Source organism: Mangifera indica, chromosome 5 (genome assembly GCF_011075055.1).
Source record: "Mangifera indica cultivar Alphonso chromosome 5, CATAS_Mindica_2.1, whole genome shotgun sequence".
Lineage (NCBI taxonomy): Eukaryota > Viridiplantae > Streptophyta > Magnoliopsida > Sapindales > Anacardiaceae > Mangifera > Mangifera indica.
The window spans coordinates 18,410,561-18,426,707 of NC_058141.1; the positions used below are offsets into that span (position 1 = coordinate 18,410,561).

At 33.7% G+C, this 16,147-nt stretch overlaps 2 protein-coding genes across 2 annotated transcripts; one reads left to right on the plus strand and one right to left on the minus strand.

Moving 5' to 3' along the window:
• Positions 1 to 444: 444 nt before the first annotated feature.
• Positions 445 to 2,539, minus strand: LOC123216462 (laccase-6-like). Its single transcript, XM_044636864.1, has 5 exons — positions 2,480 to 2,539; positions 2,238 to 2,389; positions 1,898 to 2,142; positions 1,680 to 1,808; positions 445 to 1,607 (listed from the first exon to the last, which is right to left on the minus strand). Exons 2-5 carry the CDS (start codon positions 2,378 to 2,380, stop codon positions 625 to 627), a joined length of 1,500 nt encoding a protein of 499 aa, XP_044492799.1. The 5' UTR covers positions 2,381 to 2,389; positions 2,480 to 2,539; the 3' UTR covers positions 445 to 624.
• A 9,121-nt stretch (positions 2,540 to 11,660) lies between these two features.
• Positions 11,661 to 15,195, plus strand: LOC123216426 (probable alkaline/neutral invertase F). Its single transcript, XM_044636835.1, has 4 exons — positions 11,661 to 12,311; positions 13,183 to 13,620; positions 14,092 to 14,650; positions 14,779 to 15,195. The coding sequence occupies exons 1-4, from the start codon at positions 11,661 to 11,663 to the stop codon at positions 15,069 to 15,071; spliced, it is 1,941 nt and encodes a 646-aa protein (XP_044492770.1). The 3' UTR covers positions 15,072 to 15,195.
• The last annotated feature ends 952 nt before the right edge of the window (positions 15,196 to 16,147 follow it).

Consider the following 16,147-nt stretch of genomic DNA (forward strand, 5'->3'; position numbering starts at 1 on the left):
TATGTCATCAAATAATTTAATGATTTTAAATTAAAATCATTATAACATTTAATCACATAATAAAACATAAAAATGTATCAATTTTATATATTTAAAATAGACACATATAATATTACTGTTGTTTTTTTTTTTTGAAACTATTATGGCTAATAACGACCATTTTGATTCTCTCACTGTCGGCAACTGTACAAAAATTTTCATCCTGTTTTACTTGCATTAATTTATCAGTTTCCCAATTCTTAACTTATAGTAAAAATCACATTATAAACATAAATTTAAAATCTGTAAAAAGGAAAGATGGTTATCAATTTTATTAATTTCCCAATCGATACTTCTTTACACCCACAATTTCATAGTCTCAAAGCAATGATCCATGGACTTTACACACTTGAATTGCACAAAATTCATCCCATTTTGTGCGATTTAATTTGTTATAAATTCTAACACTTGGGCAAGTCTGCAGGCGGATGAGGTAGTGTCTCCAGCTCTCCTTCCCCATTCTTCACTATCAATACCGTAGCTAATCCCCATGACTGGTGTACGTCAATGTGACAATGTATAAACCAAACCCCTGCACTCCATGCATACACAATTACTTAAAATTATCAATAACACCAAGCTAATTTAACAATTAAAGAAAGAAAACGAAGACACAGAGAAATTACCAGGATTGTCTGCAGTGAATCGAATGGCAGCCCATCCACCAACGGGAACTCCAATTGTGTTCATGTAAGGGGGATCCACCAAATTGAAATTTACAGTTTGTGGATTATAGTTGCCGCTGCCATAACCTACAACATAGAAGCTGAAGCCATGAAGATGAATCGGATGGTTTTCGGTGAAGACGGTTCCAGTATCTTGCAAGATAATTTGCACTCTGGTCCCATATTCAAGGATCTTGGTCCTAGTCCCATTCAATGATTGAGTGTCATTAGGGATATTATTAGGAGCCCCATTGACAAAGTCATAGAATTTCAGGGGAGCATCAGGGAAGTCCTCTGTGAAATGACCATCAATTTTGTTATAAAAAGCTTCCAAAACTGAAACACCAGGCTTGATAAAACTGATGTTGTTCATTGAAGCTGCCATAACCCCATTATTGATACCTTGGCAATTTTGTTGGGGTGTTTTGGAGTGGCACTTTTGGACATTTAATCCAATGGTGACAAAAAGGTTGCTGTCAATTTCTTTTGGAACTGGAACAGGGTTTAGGCTTCTTAGTCCATCCATAACAGTCTTAACAGCAAAATTATCATTAAAGCTTGGCAGTTTAGCTGGAAATGATAAACTGTTAGGCAGGGCTCCTAAGTATTGAAAGTAAGAAATTGCTGATATGTTTTGAAATGAGACGTTTGGTGCAGACATGTAGGGTCCCATAGCCATAGCATATTTCGCTATTGGTTGATCAGCAGTGACGAGAACGTTCATCGTCTGTCCTGGGCCAAGCATGACTCGGTCTGTAACAAATGGTTTTGTGTACTCAGCATCAGCCTCCACAATTGTTAATTTGTGATTAGCTATGGCGAAAAAGCTCTCCGTGTTTACGGCTGCGTTTATCAACCTTAATAGATATGTCTTCCCGGGGACAACATCAATCTTATACACATCTGAAATTATGATTCATTAATCAGATAACCTCAAAGTTGAAGATAAATAATATTAAAAACTTGCTTATTTACCATTGGCGGAGCAATTGTAGTTGGGACCAGGGTGGCCGTTGATGGTATATGCATCAGCCGGTGGAGGAGCTCCGCCACTAGCTGTAACTTGCCGCTCAAGTTGTACTACATCCTGCAGCCAATACTCACCTGATAGTGACACATTTCAGAATGTAAGAATTTGGAAAAATAAATTCAATTTATATGCATTTGTTTAATCAATGATTACACAGCTTTACCAAGGATTATTGTATGCTCTTCATAAGGGTACTTGAAAGGGTAAGGGACCCCAGTCTTGGGAAACACAATAAGAGCACCATAAAGGGTGGCCCTAAGCCAAGAAACATGAGCATGCCAAAAAAAGGTGCCCTTCTGCTTAACCAATGTGAATTCATATGTGAAAGTTTGCCCTGGTTGTATAGGGCACTGGGTTATGTAAGACGGTCCATCAAACCAGCACGAGAGTCTTTGCCTCACCCCATGCCTGCAATATTTACATATATATACACACGGACGGCCATTAACAAATTGAAAATCATTAATGGTTTTCAACAATGGATGAAATTTTTAACAGCTTACCAGTGAATTGTAGCATTGTAAGGCGATTGATTAGTGACTTTGACAATCACTCTATCATCTTCTTGTGCATAAACTACGGGGCCTGGGAATATGTTATTGACTGTGACGATTTCTTTGGAGTTACACAGTTTAGTGACTCTCATAGTTGAAATCTGATTGAAATGATCAAAGCTTTAGTCATTGGAAAAGAAAGCATTTCAAACTATGCACAAATATTAAGAGATAGGAGTAGTAAAATAGACCTTGAAATCATAAAATCTAGCTGATCCCCCTGCAGACCATATTGCCGTTGCATGTATCAAGCAGACACAGGACAAGAAGCTTAACGATAGAATGAATAAAGTATTGGTTAAGCTGGGCATTTTGAAAGACAGAGAGTGAATAATTACGAGAGTTGTAAGTGGAGAGTGGAGTGGGAAGAAGGGGGTTTAATAGAGAGCGAGACATGTAGTTTTTTAATGGAAGAGAAAAGGGATTTGTCTAGTTGTATTATGTTTGTCAGCTTTCATGATTCCTCTAACATGGTTTCGTGATAATAAGGTGTTGGAAGAGTGATTATTTGTTGTGACCGAATGTGGGGAAGGTTTAGTCTTCTCTTTTATATCTTTAAATGTAATAAAAAAAGGGTTGATTTTCTCCCTGGTCATAATTTGTCAGCAAATTTGCTGTGAAATCGTGTCTTTTTTGACTGAGAAAATAGCCCTATGCTGTACATATACATACTTCTGAGTCGACCAATCGATGCCTTATAAATAATGATAATACAAATAGAAGCACTGTTTTACACGAGAGACATTCACCAATGAAATGACAGAAAAAGAAGTGAAAAAAGACCAAAGGATGAAAAACAAACTAGCTTTGCAGTACTCAAATGCAGTAAAGTGTGGGCTTGTTTGTTGTTCTTTTCATAGACATCTTCCTTTACTCAATCATAAGCAAACTTCTTGCACGCCATCCTAATACTTCTGCCTCTGCCACTGTGCGTCCTCTAAATTCTTTACTAATTGGACTTTTCTTCTTCTCATTTCCTCTTAATTCATGCATTTGTTTTGTATGTTCATCATCAATGTCAACCATTTTTACCCATTTCACTATGATTAGGATCCTGAATTATGACTGATGATTGAGACTCCCATGTGACTGATTAACCACTTATCCTGAGAGATATATGCTCTTATTATCATGCAATATTTAAGATAATGAATATTTTTATAAAGGAGTATGTAGAAGAAGAATTGCATTGCTTGCATGCACAACTTTTACCCAATTGATTTTGAAGAAAAATAGATTGTCGACCAAAATTCAGTCAACAGATGATGATGTCCAGCTGAAATGATTTTGATTGAAACTTAAGAATTACGCTGCAGGCCTGCGTGTGCAAGCTCTGCTGATTAAAAGCATGATTATTTATTTCTCCATTAATTAATTCCTAATACTACGTACTCCTTACCAAGATTTATTCACAAATATTGAAGCAGTTGGCCTGAAAACCCCACGTAAACGAGAGAACCTCCACAGCTAATCTCATTTATTTATCTTCCATTACTTAAATAATTTGAAGATTCTAACTGTACCTTAGACTTTTTTTGCCTTTTATTTTATAATTATAACTTGGTCAAATAGTAAGTTTATGTATCAACATCAAGACGTTAGACAGAAGAGTGCACGGTCGTGTTAAAAACTGGGATCTTCAGCCTTCACAAACAATTATAGGGACAAAATGTTTAGGTCTAAAGAGTTGACTCTCCATTTCTTAAACAGCATATATAATAAAGAATTAATTAGGAACTTTAAGAGTTTAATATACTCGACCAAATATCATTTTTTTAATAATTTTTTAATAATCACTTGTTAAGATAATATTAGTCTGGTTCTGAATATAGATAATATTAGGCATTAAAAAATCTCGTATCAAATAAAAATAATATGAATGAAAGATATATAAGTATGGTATATTGAACATTAACACGAACCAATTAGTTTTATATAATATAAGTCTCGATCTATACACTTATAAACTCAATATATTTTTATATAATATTAATCTAAAACTAAATTGATAGACCTAGGTGCTCCTAGATATTAAGTGACAATACACCCAATTAAATGGTAGATCTAATACCTATGATGACTACATTTAATAGAAGGTGTTAAAAATTAAAGAGTCTTATATTAAATAAAAACAATATAAATGAATTGTACATAAGTATGATAAATTAGATTTTAATATAAATTAATTAATTTTGTATAACATAAAATTTAATTTTTATACATATAACTTGAATATGTTTTTATGTACAGAATTATATATAAATGTGATAGATTAGATTTTAATACAAATTAATTAATTTTATATAATATAAATTTTAATCTTTATATTTATGAATAGAATGTATTTCTACATGTGGAGTTGGCATTGCAACTAACCAATTAGGAAAGCTTTTCAATTTGCTCAAAACTTTGAAATTTGAACATGATCAGGATCCCGTAAGCAAGATATCAACTAATTCTGAATATTTTGTGGTGATCATGACGTATATATGAAGGAAATAAATAATTAAAAATTAAATGTTTAAAGCAGTACAGGTACTAGGAAGCTTGGCTGAATTATTACTATTACGAAGACATCAACAAAATACTGTCCAGTTCTAATTCCGTAGGGTTAGAGAATTGATATTTCCTTTTCTTTTATGTCTTTAACAAAGACATATGTTATACGCCCAAAATCGCAGTAAACTATTCATCTTGACTTTTAAAACGGGATTAGATTGTCACCCCGTTAGAAAAAACGATTATGATTCATAAAAAAAACTGTTGAACATATACGGTACAAATGAAGCCTATTATTTTGTTAAAATAATTTAAATTATATATTTAACAATAATTATATAAAATTATTTTAAATATTAATTAGTTTGATCATTGATCAAATAATTTAATCACTTATTAGACAAAATGGTGTTCTTTATCTGATCTATGTTAGATCCAATTTTCAAAATATTGCTATTTACAACAAATAATTCATATAAGTGGAGTTATTGGTTGTTTGTGAATTAGTTTGGTTGATTAAAGGGAGTTCACTACAAGAACAGCTATGGACAAGACAAGGATTGGAATGGTGATGATGATTGGTGGTGAAGGTATCATTTCCATTGATTAAATATTTAAACAATAAAATTGTTTTTATCAGTAACAGTAAACATGATATTATACATAAGTCTTCTAACTGAAACCTGAATCCCCACCCAACTTACAAGGATCGAGGAATTATGGTTACTGGTTCTGCCTTCTGCGTTGTCAAAGTAACTTTCTCTTTCATAATTTTTATAATATAGTTTTCATTTTTCAATATTAAATAATTCTTTATTATATATGTTTGGCTAACAAATTTTATAATTGAGTTAATAAGATTTGAAGAATAAAATTATATATTAACCTTCCAAGGTCCAAGGTCCAGCTTATCTGGCGAAATTTGGGAAGGTAAAGTAGCATGCAGCCAATAAAAGAGTAAAATGTGTGGCCACAGCTCACAGAATACATGAGTTACTTAAGTTAGCAGATGAGAAAATATGGCTAAAAAAAAACAAGAGGGCAATAAATGGTAGCAGCCTCATCTGCCCTGGGACCGTGCATAAGCATTTGGCATGTAAATGCAATACAGCTAAATAGAAACTCCTTCAAAATTGACAGTCCATTGAAGCAAAGCAGAAGGCAGCACTTGAATGCAGGTTTCTGAATTCCAGTACCTTTTCGGACCTCCCAATGAAGCCAACAAGTTGAGGGAACTCTTTGAACACAAGGACAAAATTTTGTAACAAACCATTGTAACCTCCTCGCACTAATAGTTTCATCTTATACCGAAAAGAATAATGTTTTTGTTTGTTAGGTTAGTAGCCGATGAAGCAATAAAAAGGTATTTGAACTCCTCATTTCTCTTTCTCTTTCTCTTTTATCTTCTTCAATATCTTTTACACACAGAAACTCATACTGTGGCCATGAGATGTCTGAGTTTTTCAACCCAGAAGCCTAACAAAGTACAGGTTTCAAGAAGTAGGATTTTGGAGGAGAAGCGAGCAAGGCTCTACATAATCAGGCGTTGTGTTTTGATGCTGCTTTGCTGGAGAGATCATGAAGATAAGTGATCATTTCTTATGGATATGCAGTATGGAGAACATATAGCTAAGTCTGTGAGCATGAAAATTAGGTTTTATGAAAAACAGGGTAACAGTAGACACTGAGCTGCAAATAATCCAAAGTCTGCCCATCTATGTATGTCAAGAAGATTTCATTAAACTACTGTAAACCCATCATGCATTCTCCGTTTTACTTCATCTTTCTCTTTCTGGCCTGCTATTTATATTTACTTTCAGTAATCATCTCTTGTGACTCACTTGAACAAGCCTGCACACACAACCTAACAAACAAAACTAACCCATCTACTACTTCTCTATTCTTTTGTTTGTCATCAGAAGTTGCAATTTAATGGCATGTATACAATAAGGTAAACGTTATACTAGAAAAAAAAGTTCAAAACAGCTTATGGCAGGGTGTCATAGTAGGATTTTGATAACAAAAAAAATAATTGCAATGAATTTCATAGGCTACATAGACAAATAACTTGAGGGCAAAAATATAAATTTGTGCATGCTAATTGCAGCGGTTTTAATTTGGCAGCAGAAGAAGTATCATTTGAATTCACCCACACATTTTAGCAACTAGATTTCCCAAACAACTACAAAAGTGAAGAGCATTCTCTGAACTGCCGCTCTAACCATTAGAATGATCACTGTCTTTAACAAAATTAAGTCACATTGATAGACTCTGTTGTGTGCTGCAGCAAGGATTTTGTTCTTGCCTCACTTGGAAAATCAAGTTGCATCTCATTAAACCAGACAAAGAAACAACACTGGCATAAATTCACTCCACACTCATTAGAAACAAGATTTTCCGACAATTCCCAGTTGAGAAACATTTGTTACACTAAGTCAATCCTTAACGGTTAAAGAAATAACGATAGATTTTGTCGTGTGCAGCAGCAAAATTCTCATTTTGTCGCCAACTGAACGTGTCATATCTAATTATCCCAGACAATATTAGTATGACAGCATCCAATGTCAGAACCACACGCTTAGACTTTTCCAGCAAGATCTCCTAATCTACTCCAAAATTACAAATATTCCATGAATTAACTCAGTAAATGCTAAAATAAATGTGAATACCATAATTTTCAATAGACTGTCATGTGTTGCAGCAGATATATTGCTTTATTGGCTGTCAAGCATGTCATTTTGCATCAAAACAGGAGAAAAAACTATATCAAAGCATAAACCTTAATCGAGAGCCTTTAGCACTAAGATTTCCCAACCAACTCAGCAATGAAAACTTACCCAAAAAAAACTCAGCAACGAAGAAACAATCCCAAATTCAGATTTGTAAACACAACATTTGTATCACTAACCACTACAGTCATTGAAGAGACAATAAAACAAGTAAAGAATCAAATGAAACATGAATGGTAACAATCATTCATTCTCTTGTATAGTTGCACAGCAAAGAACTTTACTAGAATTTGATTGTCTGGTAAAAATGTTTTGAAGAATAAACAAGAACCATAAAATTCCACAAGACGAAAAGGAATTGGCTCCACAAATTCAATCTATGAAATTGACTTCACTTTTTAACCTCTGAAGTCTTAAGTCAATGATACAAAATAACTTAAAAAGTGGTGCTCTGTATTCACTTCTCTCTCACTGTTGAGAGAGGTGAATGGTAAGCCCTAACAACTCTCCAATAAACTTAAATGCTCATTAAGCTTCTATATACTTTGTCAAGAAATATTCAAGTAATTCAAAAAACATTATATGATGTTGTGACCAAAGGGAAAAACACCCTTCAAGCACAAATTGTTTTAAACTCTAAGCACAACTACTGTTCTACTTCAATTTGTCTTAGTTTGCATCACATAAAAACTATCACAAGACCAAGACTTACTACAGGTAAATTAGAACAAGCTGGCAGCCGAACATCCAACCAATGTGTAGTAAGGAGATTAACACAAAGAAGAGCCAACCTCTGAATTTGCCTGATTTAGAAGAGACTGAAGGTTCAGTCTACTACATTTTATTGCAACCTGTCAACTCAGTATTCTAGCTATTACTGACTCTTCATAAGCATACAATTCCTAAAGTAAATCAGCCTAAAGAGTAAAGAGCAAAACATAATTGCAAATTTTAGATAAAAGGCTATTCAAACTCAGACCTAAACAATCTACAAAATTATTTCGTTTTTAATCTTGAAATCTAAGACAGCAAAAGTGTAAATGTGACCAAAGAAACATAAATACTTGCAGATGGACGAAATTTTCCCCACAATAAAGAATTTTGGTAAAGCCTAATTCAATTGAAGAAAATCAATGAAGATGGAAATTCAAACAGAGGTGAATTACAATTTTCATGTATAATAAAATATAGCAAATATTTACCAGTCGATTAGTAAAGAGAAGCTAGTTCATGAGGCGCAAGTTCTACAACAAGCGTGCAAGCGTTGATACACAGATTCTTACCAAAACAATTAAAAAAAAAAAAACGCAGGACTATATAAAAAGGAAAGTTCTGAAAAACAACCATGCATAACGAATAATAGAAGAACGGTAAATATAATCAGACTTGAAGCTTATTGACATCTGAGGCGACCTCGGGCTCCAGGCCATCGTGTTCTGTGGAGTTGGACAGAAAAAGTGGTCGATCCTTGGCCTCTTCCTCGTCTTCGAGATCGGTGGTGCTGAGGTTGATGCAGGAGCAACGTTCCAAGGACGCGAAGAAGGCGGTGGCGAAGTTGGTGCCGACCCAGTTGGCCATCCGATCCAATTTATCACATGACATGAAACCGCAATTCTTGTCCATAGTTTGATTGATTGATATTTTGTTGGGTGAGATTTGACTCATATCGACGACGATGGTGATGATGATACCACCGAGAGAGGACAAACAGAATCTTTTTTATTTCGACTATTTGGTCCACCAAGTGAGCAATTTGTTTTCAACGTTAAAGTGGACTTTAAAGCAACAATTTTTATTGGAATACTCATGATATTACAAACCATTATTATAAATATTTGGTTGTGTATCCAAATTATAATGTTTGATTCAATCAAATCTTACCTCTTTCGTAAAAAAATTAAATATTGAAATTTCAAAAGCAAAATTTTATCAATAGAAAATACTTTATTAATTGCAAGAATGCAAAAATGTATGACTGACCATTAACAGATTGCCCCATTTTTGCCCCAAAAAAGAATTGTAATATCAGATAATGGTATCAAGAACTTGCATAACCTCCTTTGCCCCATTTTTCGTTTAATGAACCATATACTATTTTTATGCATTCTCACTTGTAACGACTCATTCCCAAACTTTTATACAATGTTTAGGTTATCATAATTAATCAATGATTCATCGAGGATCTAATTCCACTTCTCTAATTTAGCAATGGTTCAAAATGATCCATTAACCTATCATCTTGAACCATTGTTGTCTTTGAATTATAATAGAATTAGTTGAATTGATTGATTTAATGTTGGTTTTTAAAATCATGTCTTAGTCTCATCCCATAAATTAAAATTAGTAGACCTGATAAAACAAATGGGTCATTTGCACAACTTGCGAGTAATCCGTTAAAAAATGAGTATATGTATTAAATTTTTTATCCATACCCATGGATAATAAATTTTTACAAGTGGGTCATCAAATTTTTTTCTATTCATTTTTTTTTTGCCTTTTCAACATTAAATTTATAATGTACCTAATATAAATTTTATATATTTTCCTTTTTTTTATAAAATAAACTTAAATTTACTCTAAAATAAAAAAATTTGTTATATTAAAAAGAAATTAAAAGAATATAAACAATAAATACTTTGTTATAAATGTTTGTTTCGTATTCAATACTAAAATTCTTCAAATTTATAAAAAACTTTTTTATAATTTGAATTAAATTTTTGTTTATCCCCAAAATACTTATATATTTTAAGAAAAAATATTGAAAATTATAAAATAAATATTTTAAAATAATTTTAAAAAATAATGAAAAATTAATATTAGTAGATAATTTTGTATATTAACCTATACTAATAAGATTAGATACGGATTCTAAAAGGCCAAAGGATTATTTCCCACCCAAGGTATACTGTTTTCTCAAGTTGCTTCCCGTTAATTTTGAAATTTTCATTTATCCACCTGTGGTTAGTTAAAATTAATGGTTTCAAGGGTAAAATCATCATTTTGTCTGTATTATTAAAAATAAACTTAAATTTTATTTTATTTTCCCTCCTAAACCCAAAAAAAAAATAATTTCCCCAACCCAAGTTTTAAAAAACAACATTTTCCCCCTTAGGGTTTTCAATTTTTCAAAGTTAGTTTTCCGACGCCGTTTCTTCCTCTCTGGCGATTTCCAGGCGACGCCTCTTCCTCTATGACGTGGTGTCCTTCTAGCGATTGTCCTAGGCATGGTTATTGACGAAGACGAGGTTTTTATTGACGAAAAGTCTTCATCATCGACAACCGTGTCCATGGAAATAGCCGGAAGGAGGCCGTGCCAGAGAGGAAAAAACGGCATTGGAAAACTAACTGTGAAAAATTGAAAACCCTAAAGGAAAAAATGTTATTTTTTAAAACTTGAATTGAGAAAAAATTATTAATTTTTAAAATTTTAAGAGGAAAAATGAGATAATTTTTTTAGGAGTTAGAGTTCCGTTAATTTTAACACTTTATGAGTGGATAAATGAGATTTTCAAAATTAATAAAAGAAAACTTGAAAAAACCGCGTACTTTGGGTGAGAAATAGTCGTTAGGCCATTCTAAAATCATTACACCTATACTTTGATCCGTATTTGTTCAGACCCATTTTACTCAGATGTATTTTAATCCGGCCTGCACCCGGCCTAGCCCACCTGTTTACTACGTCTGAAAAATTAGTTCCCGGTGGACACGGGTTAAAGACAACGCTTGCAGCTTTATCGTGTGCTTACCTGGCAGCTGGCGCACAATGGCATTGGCGTCCAACCTTCATTACCCGCCTCGGTAAAGAAACGACCCGTGGTTGTTAATATTCCCAAAGTATCCCTAATAAACTAGTGTAATATCACACTTGGTTTGATTCGCAAATATTTTCACGAACCCCATAGAATATCCAATGGCAAGAGTGTAAAAAATCTGAAAACAAGACCTTAATTTTAGATCGCCTACTTGAATTCTCTTTTCAACCGCCAAAACAGAAAACACAGACTCCGTGCCTTCAATTTTCTTTAAAGTTGAGTGAGTGAATCGTCACTCCCTTTATTCTGGTAACTGAATTTCTCTCTTGCCCATCTCTCTACAGCCAAACACCAAAAGACACTTCGAAGGTAATTTCTTGCTGCATATCGGAATGTCGAAGAGGCTAACTGATTCAAAGGAAGCAGATGTTGCTCCTCCACCGGCACGGACGAACTCTTCCTCCGCTGTCAATGGAGATTGTCCAGAAACAAAGAGTTTAGCAGACAAGGAACCTAAAGTAGTGGCGTCTTCACCCGGAAGCAAGAAAGACTCATCGATTTCTGAATCCACGACGGATGATCTATCGGAAGTCGCTTCGGTGGACTTGACGATTTCTGAGAAATCTTCGAAAGATATTACAGTGATTGAAACTTCAAAATGCGCTGAAGAATTTAAAGAAATAAAAGATTCAGAATCTTTGGAAGATAGAGAATCTTTAAAGAAGGAAAGCTCTGAATCTGGAGAGCTAGTGAAGCCGGAGAAGGGGAAGAAGATGGTGAGATTGCAGAGCAACGAGAACATGTCCGATAACGTGAATATGCCCAAGGCATTGTCTTTAAAGCCGTGTCCAAGTGTTGGCACGAATCTTGAAATATATGATTATGTGTTGAGATCGAACGGCAATGTTGGAGAGAATAATGGTGCCGTGATGATGGAAGAGGCGTGGGAGAGACTGAAGAAATCTTACGTCTACTTCAAAGGAAAGCCGGTGGGAACATTCGCTGCTATGGACCCTATGGCCGAGGCCTTGAACTACAATCAGGTTTACTTGTACATACGATATTAATTTCTTTCTCTTCATCTTTTAGGAAGCTATTGCTTGGATTATTTTTTGGAAAATATTCGTATGTTAAATAACCCTATAAAAGTGTGTTATGAGTTCATTATTGGCAGTTTTTCTTGCTTTCTTTTTTATCGTAACTTCAACCTATATACGAAATTATAAACATCAATTGCGTGATTGTTGATTTTGATTTATGTTTAATTTATTACAACGTTATTAAGAACTTCCTTTGTTTGTTGCTCTTTTTCCCAAGAAAATAAAGATCGTGCATAGATTGTGATGTGTGATTCTGTATCTTTGTTTGATCTTAATTAAATATGATCAGTAAACACTTAAAGATTACCTCTCTCTCGTTTAAAAAGATTCTTCCCATAATCAAGGGAGATATATATATATATATATATATATATATATATATATATATATATATATATATATATATATATATATATATATATCAATAAAATTATGTGTATCCATTTTTGATACATAATTTGTGTACACAGATGAAGTGTTATCATGTGATTAGATTTTTTTAATCATATAATAACACATGTTTTAAAATCACCTAATTATATGATGACACATCATTATACACATAAATTATGTACCAAAAATTGGTATACATATAATTGCTCTATATATATATATATATATATATATATATATATATATATATATATATATATACACATACACACACGTGTGTGTGTATATATATATATATATATACACATACACACACACGTGTGTGTATGTGTATATACACATAAGGTTTAACTATTTAACATTTTGCTTAAACTCTGTCGATTAATGTTAATGAACATTTTTGATTTCCTATTCATGTCAGGTTTTTGTGAGAGATTTTGTTCCAACTGGCTTAGCTTGCCTGATGAAGGATCCTGCAGAACCTGAGATTGTAAAGAACTTCTTATTGAAGACCCTTCACCTCCAAGGTTGGGAGAAAAGAATCGATAACTTTACTCTTGGAGAAGGTGTGATGCCCGCGAGTTTTAAGGTACTCTATGACTCACATCAGCAGAAGGAGACCTTGATTGCAGATTTTGGTGGTAGTGCCATAGGAAGAGTAGCGCCTGTGGATTCTGGCTTTTGGTGGATTATACTGCTAAGGTCATATACCAAGTGTACTCGTGATTATACACTAGCAGAACGGCCAGAGGTTCAGAGGGGAATGAAGTTGATTCTCAACCTTTGTCTCTCAGATGGCTTTGACACATTCCCTACACTTTTGTGTGCAGATGGTTGTAGCATGATTGACCGGAGAATGGTGAGTTTTTTTTTTTTTTTCCCCTTATATTGTCTTGCAAGAATATGGAGTTAAAAGGGTATGCATATGAAAAAAAATGCTGATTCTTCAAATATTTTTAGTACTTGAGTTTGGTGTTTTGCGCCAATGTAGGCTGAGTCCTATTTATTTGGTGCTGCCTGAAGTTGTTAAACAAGGGAGTTAGCATGGGGTGCAGCTCCTCTCTTTTGGAGTCAACTTTAGCTGTCCCTTAAATATATATGATTGGAACTTTGCAACAGATGCGGTGTTATGTCTTCCCGATAAACAGTGACAGCAAACTAGCATTTATGGTTCAAAATTATTAGCTAATTGAAAGACATCCATATACTATGTTTGAGCTGAAACACCTGCTAATTCCAGGGATCCTCTGTGAAGTTGATAGTCGGCATACTTAGCGGTTTTAATCTTTTTCTTCCGCTGTATTTAAAATTTGGCTTGTTTTCATGGCAGGGTATATATGGGTATCCAATTGAGATCCAGGCTCTCTTCTATTTTGCACTGAGGTGTGCCAGACAAATGTTAAAACCAGAGCGCGATGGCAAGGAATTGATCGAACGAATTGATAAGAGGATCACAGCTCTCAGTTATCACATTCAGAAGTACTACTGGCTTGATTTTACCCAGTTAAATAACATATACCGTTATAAGACTGAGGAGTACTCACACACAGCTGTTAACAAGTTTAATGTCATCCCGGATTCTATCCCCGAATGGTTGTTTGATTTCATGCCCTTGAGAGGAGGATATCTGATTGGCAATGTTAGCCCAGCTCGCATGGACTTCCGGTGGTTCTTAGTAGGGAACTGCATTGCCATTTTGAGTTCTCTTGCCACTCCTGCACAGGCGATAGCAATTATGGATTTGATTGAGGAGCGCTGGGAGGACTTGATAGGAGAGATGCCTTTGAAGATTTCTTACCCAGCCTTGGAGGGACATGAATGGAGGATTGGCACTGGATATGATCCAAAGAACATACGCTGGAGTTACCATAATGGGGGATCTTGGCCAGGTAAGTGTCATTAATGAACATACGCTGATCAAAACTCTGTTTATGTTGTCAATCATGTTAACCGCAGTGATCCATTTTTCTTTTTATTTCCCTTAACGTGTGACCGTGTCGCTTTTTTCTTTTTGTAGTTCTCTTGTGGCTACTTGCTGCAGCATCCATCAAGACCGGAAGGCCTCAAATTGCAAAACGAGCAATAGATCTGGCGGAACAGCGGCTCTCTAAAGATGGCTGGCCTGAATACTATGATGGTAAGACCGGATGTTATGTTGGGAAGCAGGCAAGAAAATATCAGACATGGAGCATTGCTGGGTATTTGGTTGCCAAAATGATGGTTGAGAACCCTTCCAATCTTCTCATGATCTCTCTCGAGGAGGACAAGAAGACAGCCAAGCCAAAGCTCACTCGTTCAGCCTCATTTTAAGAACATGAATGCATGGCAAAGCCACAAAGCGCAAGGTGAATATTATTTTGCAGTAGCTGGATGGAATGTGTTTACTCTGACATATTAATGAATGGGAGAACATGAGACTTCAATTAGTTATCAATTTTTTTTTTTTTCTATATGATAACCACTTACCAAGACTCCGTGTTGGTCATAATTGAGGTATAATTCAATGATACATGATCTGAACAATACTTTTTTATATCATAATTTTGTTTTGTACATTTAAGATTAGTTGTACTCAAATTATGAATAGACATATTATCTGATGTGCTAGGAACAATGTTGGTGTGAGATTTCAATCTTTTATATAAGGTTGACTAAAAAATGAAGATTTACTACATTTGAAGTTTTTTTTTTAAAATAAAAAATATATCAATATATCTATTATTTTTCTGTTAAAAAAGTGTATTGAAGTGATCATAATAATATTTTATAAAATTGAATATAATGTTTACACAGAAAAGGACAGTATTCATTTTGATATTTTTGGAGAAAGATGAATTTCTTAAAATTAGTGTAAGGTTTTAAGAACTATCTCAATATCATAAAGGGTTTAAAAAAATTGATGACGAGCAAGTTGCTAATAAAGACTTAACTAACTTTCCCTTAAGTCATTTTAAACTGAACTTAGTTGATCATAAGGATAGAAGTTCGTATCGAAAGGTTTTTAACACCTGTAAAAAAGATGACATTAGAAATGATATCTTGAAGCATATTTAAGTAACAACAAAGCTAAGTTAATGTTTTCTAAAGGTAAAAATTTTATTCCTATTTAAATTTGTTTCTTTTTTTAGTGTTCTCTTATGAGTCATAACAGATTTGAATTTTTTAAAAATTGTTTGGCGATATAAGTATTGAATTCTTATTTATCCAATGATATTAACACAATTTGTTTTTATTAATGAGATCATAACTCTATTAATATTTGTTTTTTATCACTATTATACCTTTATACATTTAGTTTTATGTTTACGGCATTAAGTTTAGGGTAATAGAATTTGACTTATACGTTTAACGAGTAAAATTTTGTTTCAAGGATAAAACTTAAGTAG

Coding starts and splice junctions, on each gene's coding strand:
- LOC123216462 (XM_044636864.1), bottom strand. CDS start 2,380: ATGAGAGTCACTAAACTGTGTAACTCCAAAGAAATCGTCACAGTCAAT. Junction 2,143..2,237: donor TACAATGCTACAATTCACTG/GTAAGCTGTTAA, acceptor TAAATATTGCAG/GCATGGGGTGAGGCAAAGAC. Junction 1,809..1,897: donor AGAGCATACAATAATCCTTG/GTAAAGCTGTGT, acceptor TGTCACTATCAG/GTGAGTATTGGCTGCAGGAT.
- LOC123216426 (XM_044636835.1), top strand. CDS start 11,661: ATGTCGAAGAGGCTAACTGATTCAAAGGAAGCAGATGTTGCTCCTCCA. Junction 13,621..14,091: donor GCATGATTGACCGGAGAATG/GTGAGTTTTTTT, acceptor TTTTCATGGCAG/GGTATATATGGGTATCCAAT. Junction 14,651..14,778: donor TAATGGGGGATCTTGGCCAG/GTAAGTGTCATT, acceptor TTCTTTTTGTAG/TTCTCTTGTGGCTACTTGCT.